General features: G+C 43.1%; 1 protein-coding gene across 1 annotated transcript in view; it reads left to right on the forward strand.

Moving 5' to 3' along the window:
- Window positions 1-20,856, forward strand: part of NDE1 (nudE neurodevelopment protein 1) — a 30,962-nt gene that overhangs the window by 6,665 nt on the left and 3,441 nt on the right. Inside the window, 6 exon segments of the mRNA XM_056536871.1 lie at window positions 2,205-2,353; window positions 12,099-12,235; window positions 15,667-15,846; window positions 17,051-17,076; window positions 17,078-17,138; window positions 17,565-17,736. Coding sequence (XP_056392846.1) covers window positions 2,205-2,353; window positions 12,099-12,235; window positions 15,667-15,846; window positions 17,051-17,076; window positions 17,078-17,138; window positions 17,565-17,736 — 725 coding nt within the window.

The following is a 20,856-nucleotide window of genomic DNA, read 5'->3' on the forward strand; positions in this document are numbered from 1 at the left end:
AATTGTGATCTGAAATAGCTGATAATTCATCATTCAAGTGATGAAGCGTCACGTTTAGCTCCAAATGACAGCTTCATCTTTGATCATGTGTGCACAATAATGTTACCATAAATAAACATGGCTCCATATGGTATGATTATACTCCAAAACGAATAAATAAAAAATATATAGCCACAATATTTGCAAGGTTACTTCTTATTTTAGTAGTAACAGGAAAAAAAGTCTGCAGCCTCTCCATGTTTGTAGGATGTGTTATGCAAGACTTCACAAAAGGGTATTGTGCTGCAGCGATGCCCTCCTGAGATGGCACCAGCTGGCACCAAACAGAAGCACAGTGTAGCTGGGTTCTCTGCTGCTTGTTTTAGTTCTTGTTGCAGAGATGGGCGGTGGTCAGGTCTGCGTCATAACCAGGAGATGATACCCGCTATGAGCAGCTGACATGTCAGTAATGCCTGACATCAGAGATCGCTCAGACGTCCTTTATTATGATGTTTTAAATGCTGTGATCTGTATAGATCACAGTACTTAACCAGTTAATGCTGCTATTCCCTGGGTTCTAGTGGAGGGGACTATGGGCTGCTAGGGAAGCCTGGGGCCTTACCTCTGCTCCTCGGGCATCCCTGGTTACGGGATTGCTGAAGGCTGCCTTTGGCAGCCCTTAGCAGTTGAGCGCTGATAACATGGATCAATGTAATGCAACGGCATTACATTGATCTACAATCATGGCTGTAAATGAAGTATTTCTCACAGAAAAGGATTGCAATAATATTGTCCAGCCCATTTTTGGAGTTTGGTGTGACTATGTGAGAAATATTTAATTTTCTTGAAAAATTTCAGGCGTGCCAACATTTTAAGGCCATGACTGTATACTTTAATGTTTAGATCAAAAGCAAAGAGTGGCGGTACTCTATTTATAAAATTGTCCGAGAACTCTGCCCAGGTGATATCCTCATAACACCCACAAGTTAGAAAAAAGGCAAATGGCAGGTTCTCAAGGACTACTCTGTATGTGACATTGTGAATGAGAGTGGAATATAGAGTGGTTAAATGTTGACTGAGACTATAGGTGTGGGTCAAATAGGTTTACTTTGGATGTTAATAGATCTATATTAGCTGAATGTATGAGTGTTCTCGTGTGTGTATGTATTTGTGTGTATATATATATATATAATATAATTTTACAGTAGCTGAGTGTTCTGTAGTAAGAGGGGTTAATGGTAAGTGTATGAAAAAGGATCATATGCTAATGTCCAAGATGCAATGCAGATTTATTAGTCAATATGCAGAAATAATAGCGGGGGGGGGGGGGGGGGGATGCAGGATCCTTGCAATCCCCTCTGCTTGAAATACAAATCAATATAAATAAAATGATTACATATAAATGGTAATGCAGCAAACAAAATATAATAGGTGAGAAGTTATGTCACTGAGGTTTAGTCACCGCAACTTTCCAATGCTGGTTTGCTGAATTTCGCCTCGCGCTGCAGTCCTGCAAAAATCGTCCCACTGTTATAAAGTGAGTTACTAGCTGGTAACTCTACATACAATAGCAATTAAGTATCGTATCCACAGAGAGAGAGTTTGTAGCGTATAGAAGAGACAGTTAGTATGGCGATCACAGAGAAAGTTTGTAAATGCATAACCGGCCCGGCGACCATAGATAGTGGTAATAGCACACCGGTACTATGTACTGCTTACCTGTGATGTCCTGGTAGCGTTGGCGCTCTTTTAGTTCCGGTGACGGAGTCTGCCTTCCGACAGCCAGGTCACCCAAAGTTGCAAATGCCGCTTCTCAGGATGTTCACAAGCTGTAGTTCCTCGTGGGAGCACGCGCTCTGATGATGGTAGCGATACTTAATGACACGATGTCTCCTCAGTTTTGGGGCAGAAGTGCTGGTAAAGTATAGCAATGGTGCAGATAATGTTCTTTATGTGTAGGGTAGCTGGCTCAGACACGTTTCGGACCCTCTACTTTACCAGCACTTTGGCCCCAAAACTGAGGAGATATTGTATCATTAAGTATCGCTACCGTAATCATCAGAGCGCGTCTTTTTTTGCTGACCAGAAGTTCCTGGGCATTGTACAGCTGCCCCAGCAACTGGAGGGGCCAGCGCCAACTGCATCTCTCCATACACAAACCTATGCAGGAGGGCAGATTTGGTCTTAGACTTTAGGTAAAGATCTTGCAATTTGTCGTCTTTCAGGAAAAGTATGAGGAGCACCATGCGGCAAGCTACACCCAGATCTGTACACTAGAAAATGAGCTTTCCCAAACCAGAGCTGTCCGGGATCAACTACAGAAATACATTCGAGAACTGGAGCAATCTAATGATGACTTGGAGAGAGCTAAGAGGTTAGTGGCATCACCCCTTTTCCGGGTCACAGCTCAAGGTCCATATGATTTACAAAGATACCCAATTTATGTAGGTTTTATCTTACTACTTAAAAAAAAATATATATATTACATGCACCAAAATTAGTATGTGTAAAATTGTCATTTTCTGACTCCTATAACTTTATTTTTACACATACGTGGAGGTATGAGGGCAGATTTTTTTATTTTTTTTGCGCCACATTTTTTTTTAGGGTTTACAATGACCAAAAATACGCAATTTTGGACTTTGAATTATTATTTTTTATGTATAAGACATTGACCATGCGGTTTAATGAACATTATATTTTTATAGTTCAGACATTTACGCATGCAGCGATACCACATTTTAGTTTTTTTGGGAAAAGGGGGGTGATTCAAACTTATTAGGGAAGGGGTTTAATCACATTTATTAACTTTTCTATTTTTATTTTTTGTAACTTTTTTATTTACACATTTTTTATTTTTAGGGGACTATTACAAGCAATCTTCTGATTGCATATGCTGTTCAATGCTATTCCATAGCATAACATTGATCGGTGTAATCTGTGCTCAATTTCTCCAGCCTGCTGATGCTGCCTGGAGTAACCTAGCAACAATCGGTCGGCGAGGAGGCTTGAAGAGGTTAAAGCGTACCTATCAGATCCCACATAACAAAACTGTTTCGTTACACAGTGCCTCATCCTAATCATGTACATTTGTCTCCATCAACCGTAGATAGAATTACGTCACTCTCTGAGTGAAAAAAGTGATCCCAAGTTGGAGTCCCAATCTTTAATATAGCGTAAATGAAGACTTGGTACACTGTTTACGGTGAACACATCAATGTGAATTTTATTAAGCAATCCAAAATGGTAACGTTTCGGTCCAAATGAGGACCTTCTTCAGACCGGATTGCTGCGGAGGATAGGTGTGAATACAGAGGAACGGCTCTCAGCTGTGTTGCAGGTATCTGGAGATGCGACCTGTAGTCGCAGAGGTGTCTCCAGTCAGAGGAAGGTCCTCATTTGGACCGAAACGTTACCATTTTGGATTGCTTAATAAAATTCACATTGATGTGTTCACCGTAAACAGTGTACCAAGTCTTCATTTATGTTCTCTATCAACCATATTTCATAAAATTTAGCATATTACAGCTGCTTAATGTCTTTTCCATCTTGTCAAAGGTAGCGTGGCGTGTCCATCTCTTGCCTACACGGGGATTACTCCTCCCCCTTGCTCATGCTGCCTACAGCTTTTGCAAAACCACAACTCCCAGCATGCCCAGACATCCTTTGACTGTCCAGGCATGCTTGGAGTTGTAGTTTTGCAACAGCTAGAGGCACATGTTTGGAAAAACTCTGTCTTACAGCATTGTTGCTGCAGGCTGTATTTATCCTGCAGCCTTGTCCATCAGTCATCTCTTGTACATAACCCTTGGATACCCTCATGCTGCTGTGGGACTCATCAGTGTCCCAAGAGGTATGGGGACTCCTAGTGGTAGGATTTTCAAAGGCAGTTTTCCTTAAAAAGAAAAAATTACATTAAAGAAGTATATGAGAAAAACTGTTTTGCCAAGATGTAAAACATATAAAAAGTTTTTGATCTCTGAAAGTGCCCATTTTATAGAGATTCACTGAGCAGTTTCATTAACCCCTTCCCGTAGAATGCCTTATGTAAATGGCGGATTGTGCAGGTACTTCGCGCATCCCACCATTTATATAGGGGATTAAGTTAACCCGGTGATGCTCGGCATCGCACGGGTTAAAAGGCAGAAGTCCCGCTGTTACCAGCAGGAGACAACTTCTGCAAGCCCCCTCTGGACCATCTGTGGATGGTCCTGGTCAGCAATCGCTGTGGACCAATCGCAGTGCCTCAGCTGACGGGGTGTGAAAGTTCAGATTCCCGCTCTGCCCGCCCCCTAGAAGTTGGGCAGAGCAGGGGAAGAGGATCCAGAGAGCTGTGGGCGGGGGGGACCACGGCACATACATGGGACCGGCGTGACAGTGGGGACCCGCAGCAGGCACAAGTGGATCAGGCGGCGTTTGCATCAGAGGCAGCAGTGAAGATCACTGTAAAGTGATCTTCACTGCTGCTTCTAGGAGTTTCAAAACTACAACTCCCAGCCTGCCCAGACAGCCTTTGGCTGTCGGGCATGCTGGAAGTTGTAGTTTTGCAACATCTGGAGGGCCACAGTTTGGAGATCACTGTGCAGTGGTCCCCAATCTGTGATCTTCCAGATGTTGCAAATTTACAACTGTCAGCATGCCCAGACAGTCCAGGCATGCTGGGAGTTATAGTTTTGAAACAACTGGAGAACAGTTTGGAGACCACTGTGTAGGGGTGTCCAAACTGTAGCCCTCCAGATGTTGCAGAACTTCAACTACAAGCATGCATGGACAGCCAATGGGCATGCTGGAAGTTGTAGTAGTATGCCTCCAGCTGTTGCATAACTAAAAGTCCCAGCATGCCCTTCTGTCACTGCATGCTGAGAGTTGTAGTTTTGCAACAGATGGAGGTTTGCGCCATGTGAATGTACCCTAAAAACACTACACTAACACAAAATAAAGGGTAAAACACTACATATACACATACCCCTGCACAGTTATCAGCTCACAGGGGTCCGACCGCTGGGGCCCCCCGCGATCTCTCTGTACGGAGCCCGGGCTCGCTGGCCAGAGCGCGCGTGTTGACCACCGCATGAAGCGGCAGCCGACACACCCCCTCAATTCAGATTGCCGAAGGCAGCACTCCGGCTCTGCCATAGAGTTGTAATGAGGGGGCGTGTGAGCCGCCGCCGCTTCTTGCGGTAATCAACATGCCCCTTTCCCACGGGCTGCTGGGGCCCTGTACAGGAGATCGCGGGGGGCCCCAGCGATTGGATAGGGGATAAGGTTTTTCACCACTGGATATCTCCTTTTAAGGGATTAATATTGTAGTTTGTACATTTCTGCTTGCAGCGATCCCAAATATGTTGTGTTTTTTACTTTATCGTTTATTTTATTTGGAAAATGTGGGGGGGGGAATAGGGTTGATTTTTCTTACTTTGCTAGGAAGGGGTTTACTTATATTTACACTTTATTTTTTTTAAGAATATTTTTGATCCCTACAGGGCACTATTACAAGCAATATTTCGATTGCTAATGCCATAGCATTGATCATTATCAGGGCTCTACTTCTCCTGCCTAGCCAGACTAGAGAAGCAGAGCAACTATTGGACGGCACAGATGCAGGTAATATTAGCAGTCATATCAGCTGATCAGAGATGCGCCACTTTGCCACGGAGGTCCTGATCAGTCCCCTGAAGCATCTGGCAACAAAATTTTACAATTTTTAGATGCCGCAATAAACTTTCATAGATGCATCTCAAGGGTTAATGCCATACATCATCTTATGGGTGCTGTCCGGCATTAGCTATGGATCATTGTGGAAATTGTATCGCATGATGCCCGGGACATGCAGTTCTATATTTAGATGAGTTCTTCAGGCATTTTGCCCTGCTTCGGGCAAGCAGCGCTAAATGTCCGAAGAATTCACAATGACGGGGCAAACAGTCTTGCCCCGTCACTAAACTGCTATAGACCACAGCTGTATACTGCAGCCTATAGCGAGCCTTCCTGGTGGAGGTGCATGCGATGATTGACATGACGCAGACGTCCTTCGTGGCACATTCAATGACTTAATTCACCGCACGCTCCCCCGCCAGAAAGTCCCTGCAGGAAACAGGGAGATGTAAGTAGCGGTGAGTTACTTACTCAAACTTAGCTACTTACTACATAAGGGAGGACCTGCCTACCACCCGGACTAACCGATCTACTTGGGGGGTATAATTGTTTTAAATGGGAGCCCCACCTGCCGAGGGTCATACAGTCATGGCCATAAATGTTGGCGCCCCTGAAATTTTTCAAGAAAATGAAGTATTTCTCACAGAAAAGGATTGCAGTAACACATGTTTTGCTATACACATGTTTATTCCCTTTGTGTGTATTGGAACTAAACCAAAAAAAGAGGGGGGGAAAAAAGCTAAATTGAACATAATGTCACACCAAACTCCAAAAATGGACTGGACCAAATTATTGGCACCCTTTAACTTAATATTTGGTTCCACAACCTTTGGAAAAAATAACTGAAATCAGTCGCTTCTTATAACCATGAATAAGCTTCTTACACCTCTCAGCCGGAATGTTGGACCATTCTTCCTTTGCAAACTGCTCCAGGTCTCTCTTACTGGAAGGCGCCTTTTCCCAACAGCAATTTTAAGATCTCTCCATAGGTGTTCAATGGGATTTAGATCTGGACTCATTGCTGCCCACTGCAGAATTCTCCAGCGCCTTGTTGCCATGGGCTGTACAGTGCGACCCAAAATCCATTGATAATCCTTAGATTTCATGATGCCTTGCTCACATTCAAGGCACCCAGTGCCAGAGGCAGCAACAAAAAAAAAAAACCTCATTAAACCACCACCATATTTCACTGTAGGTACTGTGTTCTCTTCCTTGTAGGCCTCATTCCCTTTTCAGTAAACAGTAGCATATGAGACCAAGATAGAGCTTTTTGGTAAAGCACATGTCCAAAAGAAGTTTTCCCAGAAGGATTTTGGCTTACTCAAGTTAATTTTGGCAAAATGTAATCTTGTTTTTTTATGTCTCTGTGTCAGCAGTGGGGTCCTCCTGGGTCTCCTGCCATAGCATTTCATTTAAATGTCAACGGATAGTTCACGCTGACACTAATGCTCCCTGAGCCCGCAGGACAGCGTGACTATCTTTGGAACTAGTTTGGGGCTGCTTATCCACCATCTGCACTATCCTGCGTTGACTCCTTACATCAATTTTTCTCTTCCGTCCACGCCCAGGGAAATTGGCTACAGTGCCATGGGTTGCAAACTTATTGATGATGTTGCCCACTGTGGGCAAAGGCAAATCTAGATCTCTGGAGATGGACTTGTAACCTTGGGATTGTTGATATTTTCCCACAATTTTGGTCCTCAAGTACTCACAGTTCTCTTCTCCTCTTTCTGTTGTCCATGCTTAGTGTAGCGCACACACATACACACACACGATGCAAAGACTAAGTGAACTTCTCTCCTTTTTATCTGGTTTCAGGTGTGATTTTTATATTGCCCACACCTGTTACTTGACCCAGGTCAGTTTAAGGAGCATCACATGAAAGGGTGCCAATGATTTGGTCCAACACATTTTTGGAGTTTGGTGTGACGTTATGTCCAATTTGCTTTTTTTTTTTTCCTCCCTTTTTTGGTTTAGTTCCAATACACACAAAGTAAATAAACGTGTATAGCAAAACACTGCAATCCTTTTCTGGGAGAAATACTTCATTTTCTAGAAAAATTTCAGGGGTTCCAACATTTGTGGCCATGACTGTATCTATCTGGGGGCCTGTCTATCTACTTGGAAGCCCTACGTAATCATTAGGTAGGGCTCCCCAGTAGATAGGCAGGCCCCCAGATAGATATGATCCCCATCAGTGATGAGGGGCCATATCTAACTGGGGCCTATGTACCTACTGTGGAGCCCTACCCGATGGGAGTCATATCTATCTGGGGGTCTAACTACCTACTGGGGAACCCTACCTGATGGGGGGGGGGGGGGAGGGAGAGGGACGTAATCTGCGGGCCTTTCTACATATGGGGAAGCTCTACCTAATGGGGGCATAGCTACCTGGGGCTCTGTCTGCCTACTGGGGAAGCCCACCCTTCCTACCAATTATGGGGGAAAATATCGATCTTGGGCATTATTTACTTACTAGGGGAGCCCTACCTACCTGATGCAGGGATTTGCCTACCTGATAAAGAGACATACCTTCCTGAAGTGGAGACTACATACTTAATGGGGTGGACTTGCTTATCAGGGGCTCTATCCACCTAATGGGATGACATACTGGTCTGCCTATTAAGTTTCTATCAATTTACAGACTATTTTGGTTAAAATGATTTTATGTACCAGGACAAGTGGATGGTCATGAGGGACAAGTAGATTGTGCTCAGTTTTAGTCCCTTGGACAAGTAGTTTTTTTTTTTTTTTTTTAATTTCCATACTCCTTTTAATTTATGTATCCTTAAGGTGATAAAGGGAATTTCCCATATCATTAGGGGAGAATATATTGCTAGGATGTGCCATCACTTTATAATTCTATAGAGTCTGACCTCTGGGATCCCCTGGTATGTTCACACTATGGGATTAGCGAGGAAAATTGCCTCCTTTTTTTAATTCCTCTTGGAACCCGCACCTTTCTGCTTAAAATGGAGCAGAAATTATGTGAAATCGCCACAAACTGGATATAAGTGGCTAATAAAAAGGAAGTGAGACCCACCAACCATTGTCTCAGGAGTGACATGGAGCCAAGGCCTCCTGGGACTGTCATATGGCTCCATGTCACTGCTGAGGATGGGGGAAATGTGTTGGGACCAAAACATTGTTTTAGTCTTGTGGATATTTCTGCATGCGGTGATACCAATTATGTGGTGTGTTTTTTTTTTTTTTGTTTTTTTTTTGGTAGTTTTCTTAATTAAAAAAAAAAAGCGATTTTTGTTGACTTGTGTGTGTGTGTGTGTGTGTATTATTATTATTATTATTATTATTGATTATTCTAAAGTTCCCGTAGGAGACTTTTATATTTACTGCTTACTAACACCCCAGAAGTGTCTCCAACAACTTTGTGGCTGACATGATTCGTGGTACTTTTATCCGATTAGGATCTACCTTAGAAAAAACAGAACCATGGTTGTCAACGAATCCATAGGTAAAGTAGCGACACTTGAAGCTTTATACAAAAACTCCCCTACCTGTGATTTAGCAACTCAACTAGCCCAAGAGAGGACACACCTCTGACAGCATCTCTTGTTTTAATACAAAAAAGACCTAAGATCATCCAAGCTACACTTTTACATGCAGGACATCAAGCCAGATTCATTATTAGCAAAAAGTATGAATTGCAGGGTGACGAGCAGCTCTGTACTCCACCTATTCACTCAATCCCCAATCCTGTCCCAAGCTTAGTATTGGAGACTGCCATCACTGCTAGTCACCACCCCACTTCTACCCCACTATAATGTCTGATTGTGTGTGTGTGTGTGTGTGTGTGTGTGTGTATAGATACATAGAGAGAGATTACAGGACAGACCAAAAGTTTGGACACACCTTCTCATTCAGAGTTATCTTTATATTCATGACTATGAAAATTTTTGATTCACATTGAAGGCATCAAAACTATGAATTAACACATGTGGAATTATAGATGTAACAAAAGTGAAACAACTGAAAATGTCATATTATAGGTTCTTCAAAGTAGCCACCTTTTGCTTTGATTACTGCTTTGCACACTCTTGGCCTTCTCTTGTTGAGATCCAAGGGGTAGTCACCTGAAATGGTCTTCACTTCACAGGTGTGCAGGAGGAGGTGTGATGGTGTGGGGGTGCTTTGCTGGTGACACTGCAGTAATCAAAGCAAAAGGTGGCTAGAACCTAGAATATGACATATTTTCACACTTTTTTGTTAGGTCTATAATTCCACATGCGTTAATTCATAGTTTTGATGCCTTCAGTGTGAATCTACAATTTTCATAGTCATGAAAATAAAGAAAACTCTGAATGAGAAGGTGTGTCCAAACTTTTGGTGTGTGTGTGTGTGTGTGTGTGTGTGTGTGTGTGTGTGTGTGTGTGTATGTGTGTGTATGTGTGTGTATGTGTTTAATATATATTTATAAAAAATTATTATTTTTTTTTTTTTTGTTCTTTGTCATTTGGCACTCAACTGCCTATTTGTATTTGTACAAAATGTTGTCTATGGGTTCCTTTTTTATATATTCTTAAAAATAAAAAATAAAAAAACCTTGGGGGTGGGGGAATGTGGGTCAGGCGTGGAAATCTTTGGCAGATGTGGATTGGGGTCTAGAAGTCTTTCATTCTAAAATGACTATGTCCTAAAAGCCAGAGTCGTGCTTTCCTTGGGCCCCACCATGTGGTCAGGCAGCAGATTATGGCCTAAGTAGGGTTTTTTTTTACTGAATGGCACAATAAATATTGGCATGTGTTTTTTTTTTTTTTTTTTTTTGTTTTTTTTATTTAATTTTTTTTTTTTTTATGTGCTCTGTTTGAACCTGTTCTGTGTGGGTGTTTTTTTTTATTTTTTTATTTATATATATTTTTTGATTTTATTTTGTTCTTGAAGTACAGCAGCACCCTGTGTGTGCAGCAGACTCCTGACCTGAGCCCGCTCCATACCGCGTGGCCCCCAGCTGATTTTAGTAACTGGGGCCACAGCTAATATGCCAGCATGTGGTAATCCCTGCAGGCAACTATTAACCATTTAGATTGCCGCTATCAAAAATGACAGCGGTGTCTATAGGGACATAAATGCCCCCTGGTGGTCTAGTTGGGTGCATCGCCTGGGGGGGGGGGGGGTAGCCATAGGGCTTACCCCTCAGTCCAGGGGCTAAAAAGAACAAAAAATACGCATTAACCCCTTCTTGTATTAAAAGTTCAAATCGCCCCCCTATTCCCATTTTCCTTTTAAACATAAAAAAATTTATAAAAATATTTGGTATCATCTGTGTAATTGTCTAAACTATTAAAATATAACCATTATACATCCTGTACAGCAAATGACATAAATGTAAAAAAAAATACACCAACCCCCCCCACAATTGTGTTTTATTCTTTTTTTTATTTTTTTTAAATCCTATCCCAGAAAAAAATCATAGTATAAAAGCAATCAAAAAGTCCGATCAATACCAAAATGGTACTGTTACAAACAACATATTACGTTGCAAAAAATTTGCCCCCATACAGCCCAGTATACAAAAATAAAAAAGCTTATAGGGGGTCAGAAAATGGCAATTTTAGAATTATTTTTAAAATTGGTAAATCATGACGGAAACTATACAAATTTACCTAAAGTATCAAGACAGTGTGTGTTTGACCACAAGGTGAATGTTCTAAAAGAGAAAAAAGTTAGGAAAATTGGTATTTTTTTATTATTTTTTTTAATAATTTTTTGTTTCGGAGCATGCTATGGGGAAAAAAGTGTCATTACGAAGTAAAATTGGTCCCACAAAAAACAGCCCCTTATATGGGTCTGTGGATGGGAAAAAATAAGTTTATTGCTATTATAGGGCGAGGAGGACGGAGAAACTAAAGTACAAAAATTGGCCCAGTCCTTAAGCGGTTAAAGTATTTTTAGGTCTACCTCTTTTTAAGTTTCTATTAATAAAGACCTTTTTATCTACATACTATTTTGGTTGAAATACTTTCGTGTACCAGGACAAGTAAATTGTGCTCCTGTTTTAGTTTACACTTCATCTGGTCAGTTGCTTACTTTGTCTTAAAGGGCTTATCCAGGAAAAAACTTTTTTTTAATATATCAACTGGCTCCAGAAAGTTAAACAGATTTAGTAAATTACTTCTGTTAAAAAAATCTTAATCCTTTCAGTACTTATGAGCTTCTGAAATTAAGGTTGTTCTTTTCTGTCTAAGTGCTCTCTGATGACACGTGTCTCGGGAACCGCCCAGTTTAGAAGAGGTTTGCTATGGGGATTTGCTTCTAAACTGTGTGGTTCCCGAGACGTGTCATCAGAGAGCACTTAGACAGAAAAGAACAACCTTAACTTTAGAAGCTCATAAGTACTGAAATTAAGATTTTTTTAATAGAAGTAATTTACAAATCTGTTTAACTATCTGGAGCCAGTTGATATATTAAAAAAAAAGTTAATTCCTTTTAACGTCTGTTTTCCACAGAGCAACAATCATTTCCTTAGAGGATTTTGAACTACGTTTAAATCAAGCGATTGAGAGAAATGCATTTCTTGAAAGTGAACTGGATGAGAAGGAAAATGATCTTGAGTGTATCCAGAGGCTAAAAGATGAAACTCGAGGTAAGATGATGATGCCCAGTGTATGCTTGGGACCAGATAGTGCTCTGCAACTAAATTTGTATATTCACCTCTGATTGGAGTGTACTAGTACACTAACTGGAAGTAAAAGTAAAGTTTCCTATTTAATACAACGCCCTATTTGGGAGCGTATACTTAATAGCGAGGGCTGCCCCTAATTCAGTCAAGGAAATATAGAACTTCTCTGCTCTGAAGCACCACACTACATTCGCAACACATTGCTAGAAAAAAGTAGGGTTGGGAGGTTGCAAAAACAATGTGTCTATTTGCGCTGTGAACATGCTCTTAGACTCCAGCTCATCAAACCATCTAGTTATTTGGTGTCCAACCAGGGGACCTACTAAGACTACAGCAGCAGTGATCATATAGATGATTTAATTAGATGAGCTGCCTTAGGGCTGGGCGGTATGACCAAATATGTGTATCACAGTATTTTTTTAACTTACGGCGGTTCCACGGTATATAACGGTATTTTCTCACCACCCCCCAAATCATGTGACCCATTAATTGGGGGGGAAGCAGAACGAACAGCGCAGGCGACTCCACTAATCATAAGTGACCCACCTGCGCTGTTCTGCTTCAATTAATGGATCGCATGATTTGGGGGGTGGTGAGAAAATACCGTTTTATATGCCGTGGAACCGCCTGCGCTGTTCTGCTCCCCCCCCCCCCCCCCCCCCCCCCCACCACCACCAATTAATGGGTCACATGATTTGGGGGGTAGTGAGAAAATACCGTTATATACCGTGGAACCGCCTGCGCTGTTCTGCTTCCCCCCCCCCCCCCCCCCCCCCAATTAATGGGTCACATGATTTGGGGGGGGTGGTGAGAAAATACAGTTATATACCGTGGAACCGCCGTATGTCACGTATGATTAGTTCCCCGATGTGGGGACAGCGCAGCGCTGGGCTGATAATTTATTCCCAAGGGGGAGGGGCCCAACCGGTATTGCGGTATGGGCTAAAATTCATATCGTGCAGCCCAAAAATTTCGGTATGAACCAGTATACCCCCCCAGCCCTAAGCTGCCTATGTGTCAATTCACACTGTATGGCTTTTCTTATTTAGGGTAGAGTCACACGTGCTGTATTTTCCTACCTATTTAGGGTAGGGTCACACATGCTGTATTTTCTTACCTATTTTGGTACCTATTGAAGCAAAATATGGCACATGCGACCCAACCCTTAATGTGTATTAATGTTTTTGTGAAGAAATATTGCCATGAGGAGAAAGTGACCTATGTTAATGTCACGATCACACCCTATCGGTCCAACCAAGACGCTAGAGAGAGTGTGATGGTGCAAGGGTTAAAGCCGCCAGACCTCTGGGTATCCACTACTAGTCCCAGCAAGTCACCAAATTAACCCTTGGATAAACGTGTTTCCACCCGAGCTGCCTTCAGAAAGGTGAGCTCATATATTTAGAGATCAAAGACCATAGATGATTAATTAAACATTTAATCTGATAAAAGGTATCAGTGCTATATAAATAAAAATACAGGAACAAATGACATAGTTACAAAAATGTATAGGAGTTTAGCAAGTTCAGAAAACAAAAGATTAAGTTCTTACAGCAAGATGGTATAGCAGTTCCAAGAGAGTGAGTTTCAGCTGTTCTTAGGATTGTCTTGTCAGCTTGTTGCCCAGCATTTAACAACCAACTTTGAGTCTAGCATTGTTTTAAATAACATATCTGCTTTCTTGGGAGGGAGACTCAATTCCCCCCTCCCCTCTGGTCCCACCAGGGGGTCTTCTCTCTTCCTGGCCCCTTATCTGTTTGATTATATGATGGGACCAGAGTGCATGACTTCAAAGGAGATACCAAGACAGCCAGACCTCCAATAAAATGCAATACACAAAACAGTCTGAATGACCCTTCACCCATGTCTTAGTTTATACACAGATATAATTTATAATACACATATAGGATTTTAATAATCAGGCCTTGGGCCTGACAGTTAACAATTGAGTTACTTTTTTGTATATATGAAGTCTATAGGGCAGATTTATAACTCTTCAGCTAGTCATCAACTTGCCTTCTTCGATATTCTAATCCTATAGAGCAGTGGTCTCCAACCTGCGGACCTCCAGATGTTGCAGAACTAAAACTCCCAGCATGCCCAGACAGCCGTTGGCTGTCCGGGCATGCTGGGAGTTGTAGTTTTGCAACATCTGGAGGTCCGCAGGTTGGAGACCACTGCCACAGAGCTAGCAGCAGCACACAGGGCTGGGTGGGCCTGCTACAGTACTGAAATATATTGATAGAGCTGAGCTGGAATGAAGGATGAAACGGCACGTGGGGAGGTAAAGCAGTGTATTCCAGCTCCTGCATATGCGCCCGGACTGGATTTGGACTCATCCACATAATAGGCAAAAAAGGAAAATGTCAAGCGCTGACTCGTGGAAAAGGAACTTCTTTATTGGAGTAAAATAGTTGGAGTAAAACAACAAGGATTCAAATAACGTGACTTGTTTCGGCCCGTGGGGCCTTAGTCATACAAATGTTACAGATGCTTGGATCGTTTATATATGCAAGGGGGAGCGACAGAAACAAGATGTGACGTCACTGCACCACATGCACACATAATTATGTAGCCTCATTAAGGGTACGTTCCCACACGGCGTATTTGCTGCATATTTTATTTTCCCTGTTGAAGTCAATGGGTAGGAAAATACGCAGCACCAAATACGCAGCAAAATACGCCGTGTGGGAACGCACCCTCAAACATCAGGTGTCAAGTAATACGATACAAATCAAAAATACAAAACAAAATACCGTATGAGGGTATATCTAAAACCTTTCCTTTTTCGACTGATGATCAAATATAATGTATATGTGATATTTAGAATATAATGCATGTTTATAAAGAAACCGGACATAAGGGGAAAAAATGAAAGGGGATACATTATGGGAGAAACTGGAGAAATGCACTGACGGTGTGCATTATATATAGGGCGGGGGGGGGGGGGGGGGGAGACAAAAAAAAACTGGAATGCTTCTTTAATTTCCCCACTGGTGGTGCTGCAGGTTCTACCACATCTCACAGCTGGGGTTTTCCCAGAATATTATTACTTTTAAGTGCATTTTGCGAGACTCTGCCTGTGTTTTAAAACCAACATAAAAAAGTTTCTTTTCATAGAAAAAGATTTTGTACACCTATGTATTATATGGATTGGCCATTAGATTGCTACACACCCTTTTTAATTTCATGAATGTCATGTCTGTCTTCAGGCTATTTCTTTAGCCGCCAAAGTGGGGGGGGGGGGGGGGGGTTGTGGTGGAGGTTGTTGTTGTTGTTGTTGTTGTTGTGTTTTTTATTTTTTATTTTTTTTATTTTTTTTTTTATTATATAATTGTGTGTGTGTGTGTGTATATTGACCTTTTTAATCATATATGTTTTCCTGGCCGTTTTAGACTTGAAACAAGAGCTAGCAGTTCAGCAAAAGCAGGAGGTGCTAAAACGTAGCAAAAGCGGTATCCAAGAAAGTGAGCGTGTAGACACAGCCGTACAAGCTTCCATATCTGTACCGTCAACCCCTGTGGGTCACAGGGGGTCCATTTCTAGTGTGAGCACTCCAATGCAGTTCAGAAAAAGTAAGTAAACGGATATTAGACTACGTACCATACCTTAATTTCAGGGAACAGAAGGTGTTCTTGGTTTACACAATCAGCTAGAATGTATATTTTCTAATATGGGAAAAAAACACAATTTTTGTACTGATATATCTTGAAATTTACCATGCCTGACTTTTCCAAGAGTAGATAAGCCACTGCTTATGTGTCTGGCAGCCACGTATTGCCCTCTTCTAGCACATGTCCTAGGTTTTGTCTTTTTTCAATACCAACAGACAACCATTCACACCACTTTGGAGGAATCTTAAACTGCTGGAAATTTTTCGGCTGGAGAAGTTCTCCCCTTGGGAGATGGTGTGAACGTATACGCTGGCACGTATTGAAGGATGGTTCTGTTACTTTTAGTGACTTGCAGGACACGTTTAGACTCTCGCATAGGGTCTTCTACCAATACCAATATAATTAAACTCTGACATGCTATCTGGTCTGAGGGTGGTATGGCCATTACAGACCACTCGTTGTCTCAGGTGGGAGAGGAGGTTACACAACTGGGAGCGATCTCTGCTGATTATGCCTTTCTTCTTAGCATATTCCTTTCCTCCTATCCCCTCACAGTTCAAAAAAGGGGCAAAATCAGCGGAGATCGCTCCCAGTTGTGTAACCTCCTCTGCCACCGGAGACAACGAGTGGTCTGTAATGGCCATACCACCCTCAGACCATTGGATGGAGATGTGTGAGAGATGGTACCCTTTCTGTCTTAGTGATGCGCATCACCTCTCTCAGCTAGATCTTATCCAGAGTGTATAGAACCCCAAGGTTCCTGCATACTACTGGGGCACATCCTGACTCTTCATGTACTAGCCCCTAGACTCTGTTTACTTATATGCCCATGGTAAAGAAATGCACCACAACTGTCATTCAGGTACATGATATTGCTTTATTGTACATACTTCTGACACGGTGTACCTGAATGCTGTTACTAATTGTATGGTTTTTGCATCGTATGTTTGTTTTCCTACAAAAACCTTTTTTATAGCAATAAAAAAAGGATCTGATAAAAAAGCAGGCAATTTCTTTATCTTGCATTAGGTTTGATCAATACCACCCCCCCCCCCCCCCCCCCCACTCCCCTATTGTTATTCCTGAAGGGCTGAAAAATATTTAACAGAATAAACAAGTTTGCTTATTACTTAGTGTATTCACACCTTAATTTTGTATATTCCAGGTTTGGATGATGGGTATAGTGGTACACCCGCTAACGCCATCTGCAAGGATATCTGCATTAAACATTGTAGGGGATCTGCTAAAGAAAAGTTGGGGTAAGCAAGTTTTTTATTTAAACAGGCACGGTCGCTTGAAAGAACTTTGACCTGTTGTAAAGATGTGTGAAACATTTGATTGATCAGGTCTGAACGTTCAAACACGACCAATAGCTGCACCAAGTGAGACAAACTTACATTGAAAAGTCTTAACAGAGGTTCTGTATATCTTCTGTATGAGGGGGTTCAATGGTTGTAAATACGTTACAGGGTTACTAATGGGTACACACAGTACCTGGATAACACACATTTATAGACTCCTTATTACATACATAACTAGTAGTTAGATTGCCTTTTGGTTGCTATCTATCTTCAAGTGGGCATATTTTTATTTTGTATTTTTATTAAAGCATAAAGGTAATGATAAACTAGACACTTCCTTCTAATTCCAGTTTTTATTTTAAATTTTGGATATTTGAGTCTGCATTCCTTTCCCTCAGGCATTGGAGTCCAAGCTGGCGTCTTGCAAAAATTTTGTGTATGAACAGTCACCCAATAGACCCGTGGCACCATTGTTGGCTCATGTGAACAACACTAGAGAGTACAATGAAAATAGGCTCAGCATGCCTACTGTCGCCCCAGGGGGAAAGGGGTAAGTGTTGTGATATTTAAGTAAGAACTTTTTTTTTTTTCCTTTTGTAACTATTTGGATTAAAACTATTGTCCAGAATGGGATTAGGGGCTCTTTTTCTTTTTCTTTTTTTTCTTTCTTTCTTATAAATTCCTCTTGGATTATGCCCTGCATCAGACTTCCATTGACTTCAATGGATCCAAAATCCTGCAGAATTAGCTAGTAAAAGCTCATTAAAGTCAATGACAAAATTTTCTGCCTGCATACCATAGTGTGAACATACCCTAATTGTGCTGCAGTATACATAGAAAACTTAGTAAAATCTGACTAAAAGATCTAAAAACACTTCAGCAGCAATATTGTTTTTTGTTTAGGGGGAAAAAAAAAACTTTTGACCACAACTGGCACCAAAGAGTCATGAGTTCATAGGGAGGCAGAGAAGCTAAGGTGAAGAGCAGCATAAGGCCATGTTAACACAGCTTAAAGTTAGCTGCATATTTATTTCTCATTTGCTCTTGATTGGGGGGACACATACTGATGGGTATATGCTTTTGCCACTAGGAGGCGCTGACCCTAGGAGAAAAAAAGTCGGCTCCTCCTTGGCAGGATATACCTGCCCACTGGAAGTGAGGTTATCTGTTTTTTTAGCTAGGAGGCAAGACACCGGTCTGCGAGCTCCCCAGACCTGGTCTATTATTTTTGTTATTTTCTAGTTAAGTCTGTCTAGTTGGGTTCTTTTTTTTTCCTTTATTTTTCTAGGTTGGTAAACAGGAATGACAAAGGGGCATGGAACATAACAGTATGGGAAGTCAACCCCTTATCACCAACGGCCAGCGCCTGGAGGTTGTACCCTGGGTGCGGGTCACCCACTGCCCCTGCTCTCCTTGCTATGGCAGCCTGGCATGATGCAGTGTGGCCATAAGCTGGCTGAAGCAATCTGGGTGATTATGTACAACTACCCCCCCCCCCTTTCTGGCAGGCCTGTGGCAGGACTTAAGGGGGTTAATATTCTCGCTGGGTCTCCATTAGCGCAGTCACTTTGTAGACTGGTGCTTGTGGTTTGAGGATACGACAGTCCTCAACGGGGCAACCTCAGGGCCAGGGTCCCGATGTTAAGAGGGGTCTGGATCCTTGCCAGTAGTCTCTCCAGTCTAAGGGACGGGAGTTACGGCGGCCGTTCCTGTCTCAGGGCAGCCAGCGGCTATTGCAGCGGCTCCCTGTACATTTATGTGGCTGCAGATTTTCCCCTCTCCCTATTTTTGTCTCAGCTCTTCAGCTGGTCGTTTCTCCTCCGGCGCTGTGCTGGCCGATGGGAGCAATAATGGCAACAGGTAGCTCCGCCCCACTTCTTCCTGAGCTTGGAGCAGGAATCTGGAGGTTAACTAACGGGGGGTGTCCGAAGGAGTGACCCGTTGTAACCATACCAGTAAGCCAGACAGTGGTCTGTGTGGTTTCCTCCGCCACCTGTCATTTATCACATGCCTGATGTCTCTGCGGCTGGAGTTCCAGTACCCCACTGCTAGTGACACTGAAGTTACCTGGTGTGTCCTATGGACCCTATATGGGGCGATCGGGATAAAATACATGGCTCCCCAGCCCCCCTTGATCTCCCAGGATGGCAGGGATTCTATCTATGGCTCCTAGGCCTCCCCGCCCTCCCACCTGCAACAAAAGGGCACAATGATCGCCTAGCTGACTGCTGTCCCCTTTTTGCCAGCGCCTGGAGGTGTACTCGTTCAGCCAGACTGTTGTCTGCATGATTTCCGCCGCAGTCGGTCTCCCATCTCTGGGCTGCCGCATGCATGGCTGGGGTTTCCTGTACCTCACTGCTAGTGGGAATCTGGAAGAGGGTCCCCTGCAGGTACACGGGACTGATGAGTCAGCCAGACTTTCACCTGCCTGGACTCCTACACTACCAGGTCACCCATCAGATCGGCCGCACTCCAGTACCCATACTTTCTGTGGGAGGGTTTGGAGGAGTGACCCTGTGCTTTCAGGAATCCTTTACTAGTCAGCCAGACGGTTGTCTGCATGGTTTACTACTACCTCGGGTCACGTACCATACACTTCCCACACCATGGTGTAAGTTTAAGTAACCCACTGCCAAGGTGTGGTTCCAAGTGAGTGACCCCATGTTGCTCCATGGGCCTTGTACAATGCACCACATAGTAGTTCGCGGGGTTCCTCTTTGTTTTGGGCACTCTCCTAGACTGCTGTGGCATCTTATTTTCTAGGTCGGTCTTCCTGGTTCTTCGGGACTTAGTGGTGGTTTCGGTCTCGGGCATGTGTAGTGCTCCTTCCCACACTTCTCCATGATCCCATTTGTGGGGCATTCTTTCTGTACCGCTCTTCTTGTGTTGACATAGAAGTGTTTCTCCTGGAGCGTTTCTAAGATGTTGGGTTTGCTCCCCCTACAGGTGGTGATCCTCCGGTTTACAGGTCGGCCACTCTGGGTTTCCGGGGATGCTCCTTACTTTCAGTCTCCTCCTTCGGGGTCCATGTACTTTGGGGAAGGAGGGTAAGCCAATTGATCGGATTACACCAGTCGGGCCAATTTCGGCTGATGCGTGGATGTGGTTTCTTCCCGCTGTTCAGCCTCTCATTCTCAGAATCCGCTCTTCTCCCCAGGTGCTCACGCTGTGCCCCTGGGACAGTAGTTTTTGGAGCCTACAGTTTTTGGTTCAGATCTTCTGCACCATGCCTCTCCGGAGACGGTTCCCGTCTCCCTTCCTCTCTTTCTAGAAGTTTCTGGTCTTCACCTTGACTGGCTCTTCTTTGACTCAGGCATTTGAGCTCTCCCTGGCATTTTTTCGCCCTGTTCTCTGTATGGGGTTCTCTTGTCGTTCCCTTTTCCTTTTTTTGTTTGGCAACCAGGCTCTCCCTCTGTCTGGTTCTGTGCTTCTTCCTCCTTCCAGGTTGGTTGCGGCCCATCAGGTCTTCGAATTGCCCTCTTGTCGCTCTATGTTGCCTCTTGGTTTAGAGTCTCTTCTAAGGGCGGCCCCTTCCTGTTGCAGTCCTAGTCCATCTCCATGGATGTTGGGAACTGCCGGACACTCCGTTCCAAGCCTCCTTTGCCTTTTGGCCCAGGGTCTCGTCCATGAGCCTTTATGGCTGGCTAGGGTTCAGTCTCTGGACTGATTC

Source organism: Hyla sarda, chromosome 8, assembly GCF_029499605.1.
Source record: "Hyla sarda isolate aHylSar1 chromosome 8, aHylSar1.hap1, whole genome shotgun sequence".
NCBI lineage: Eukaryota > Metazoa > Chordata > Amphibia > Anura > Hylidae > Hyla > Hyla sarda.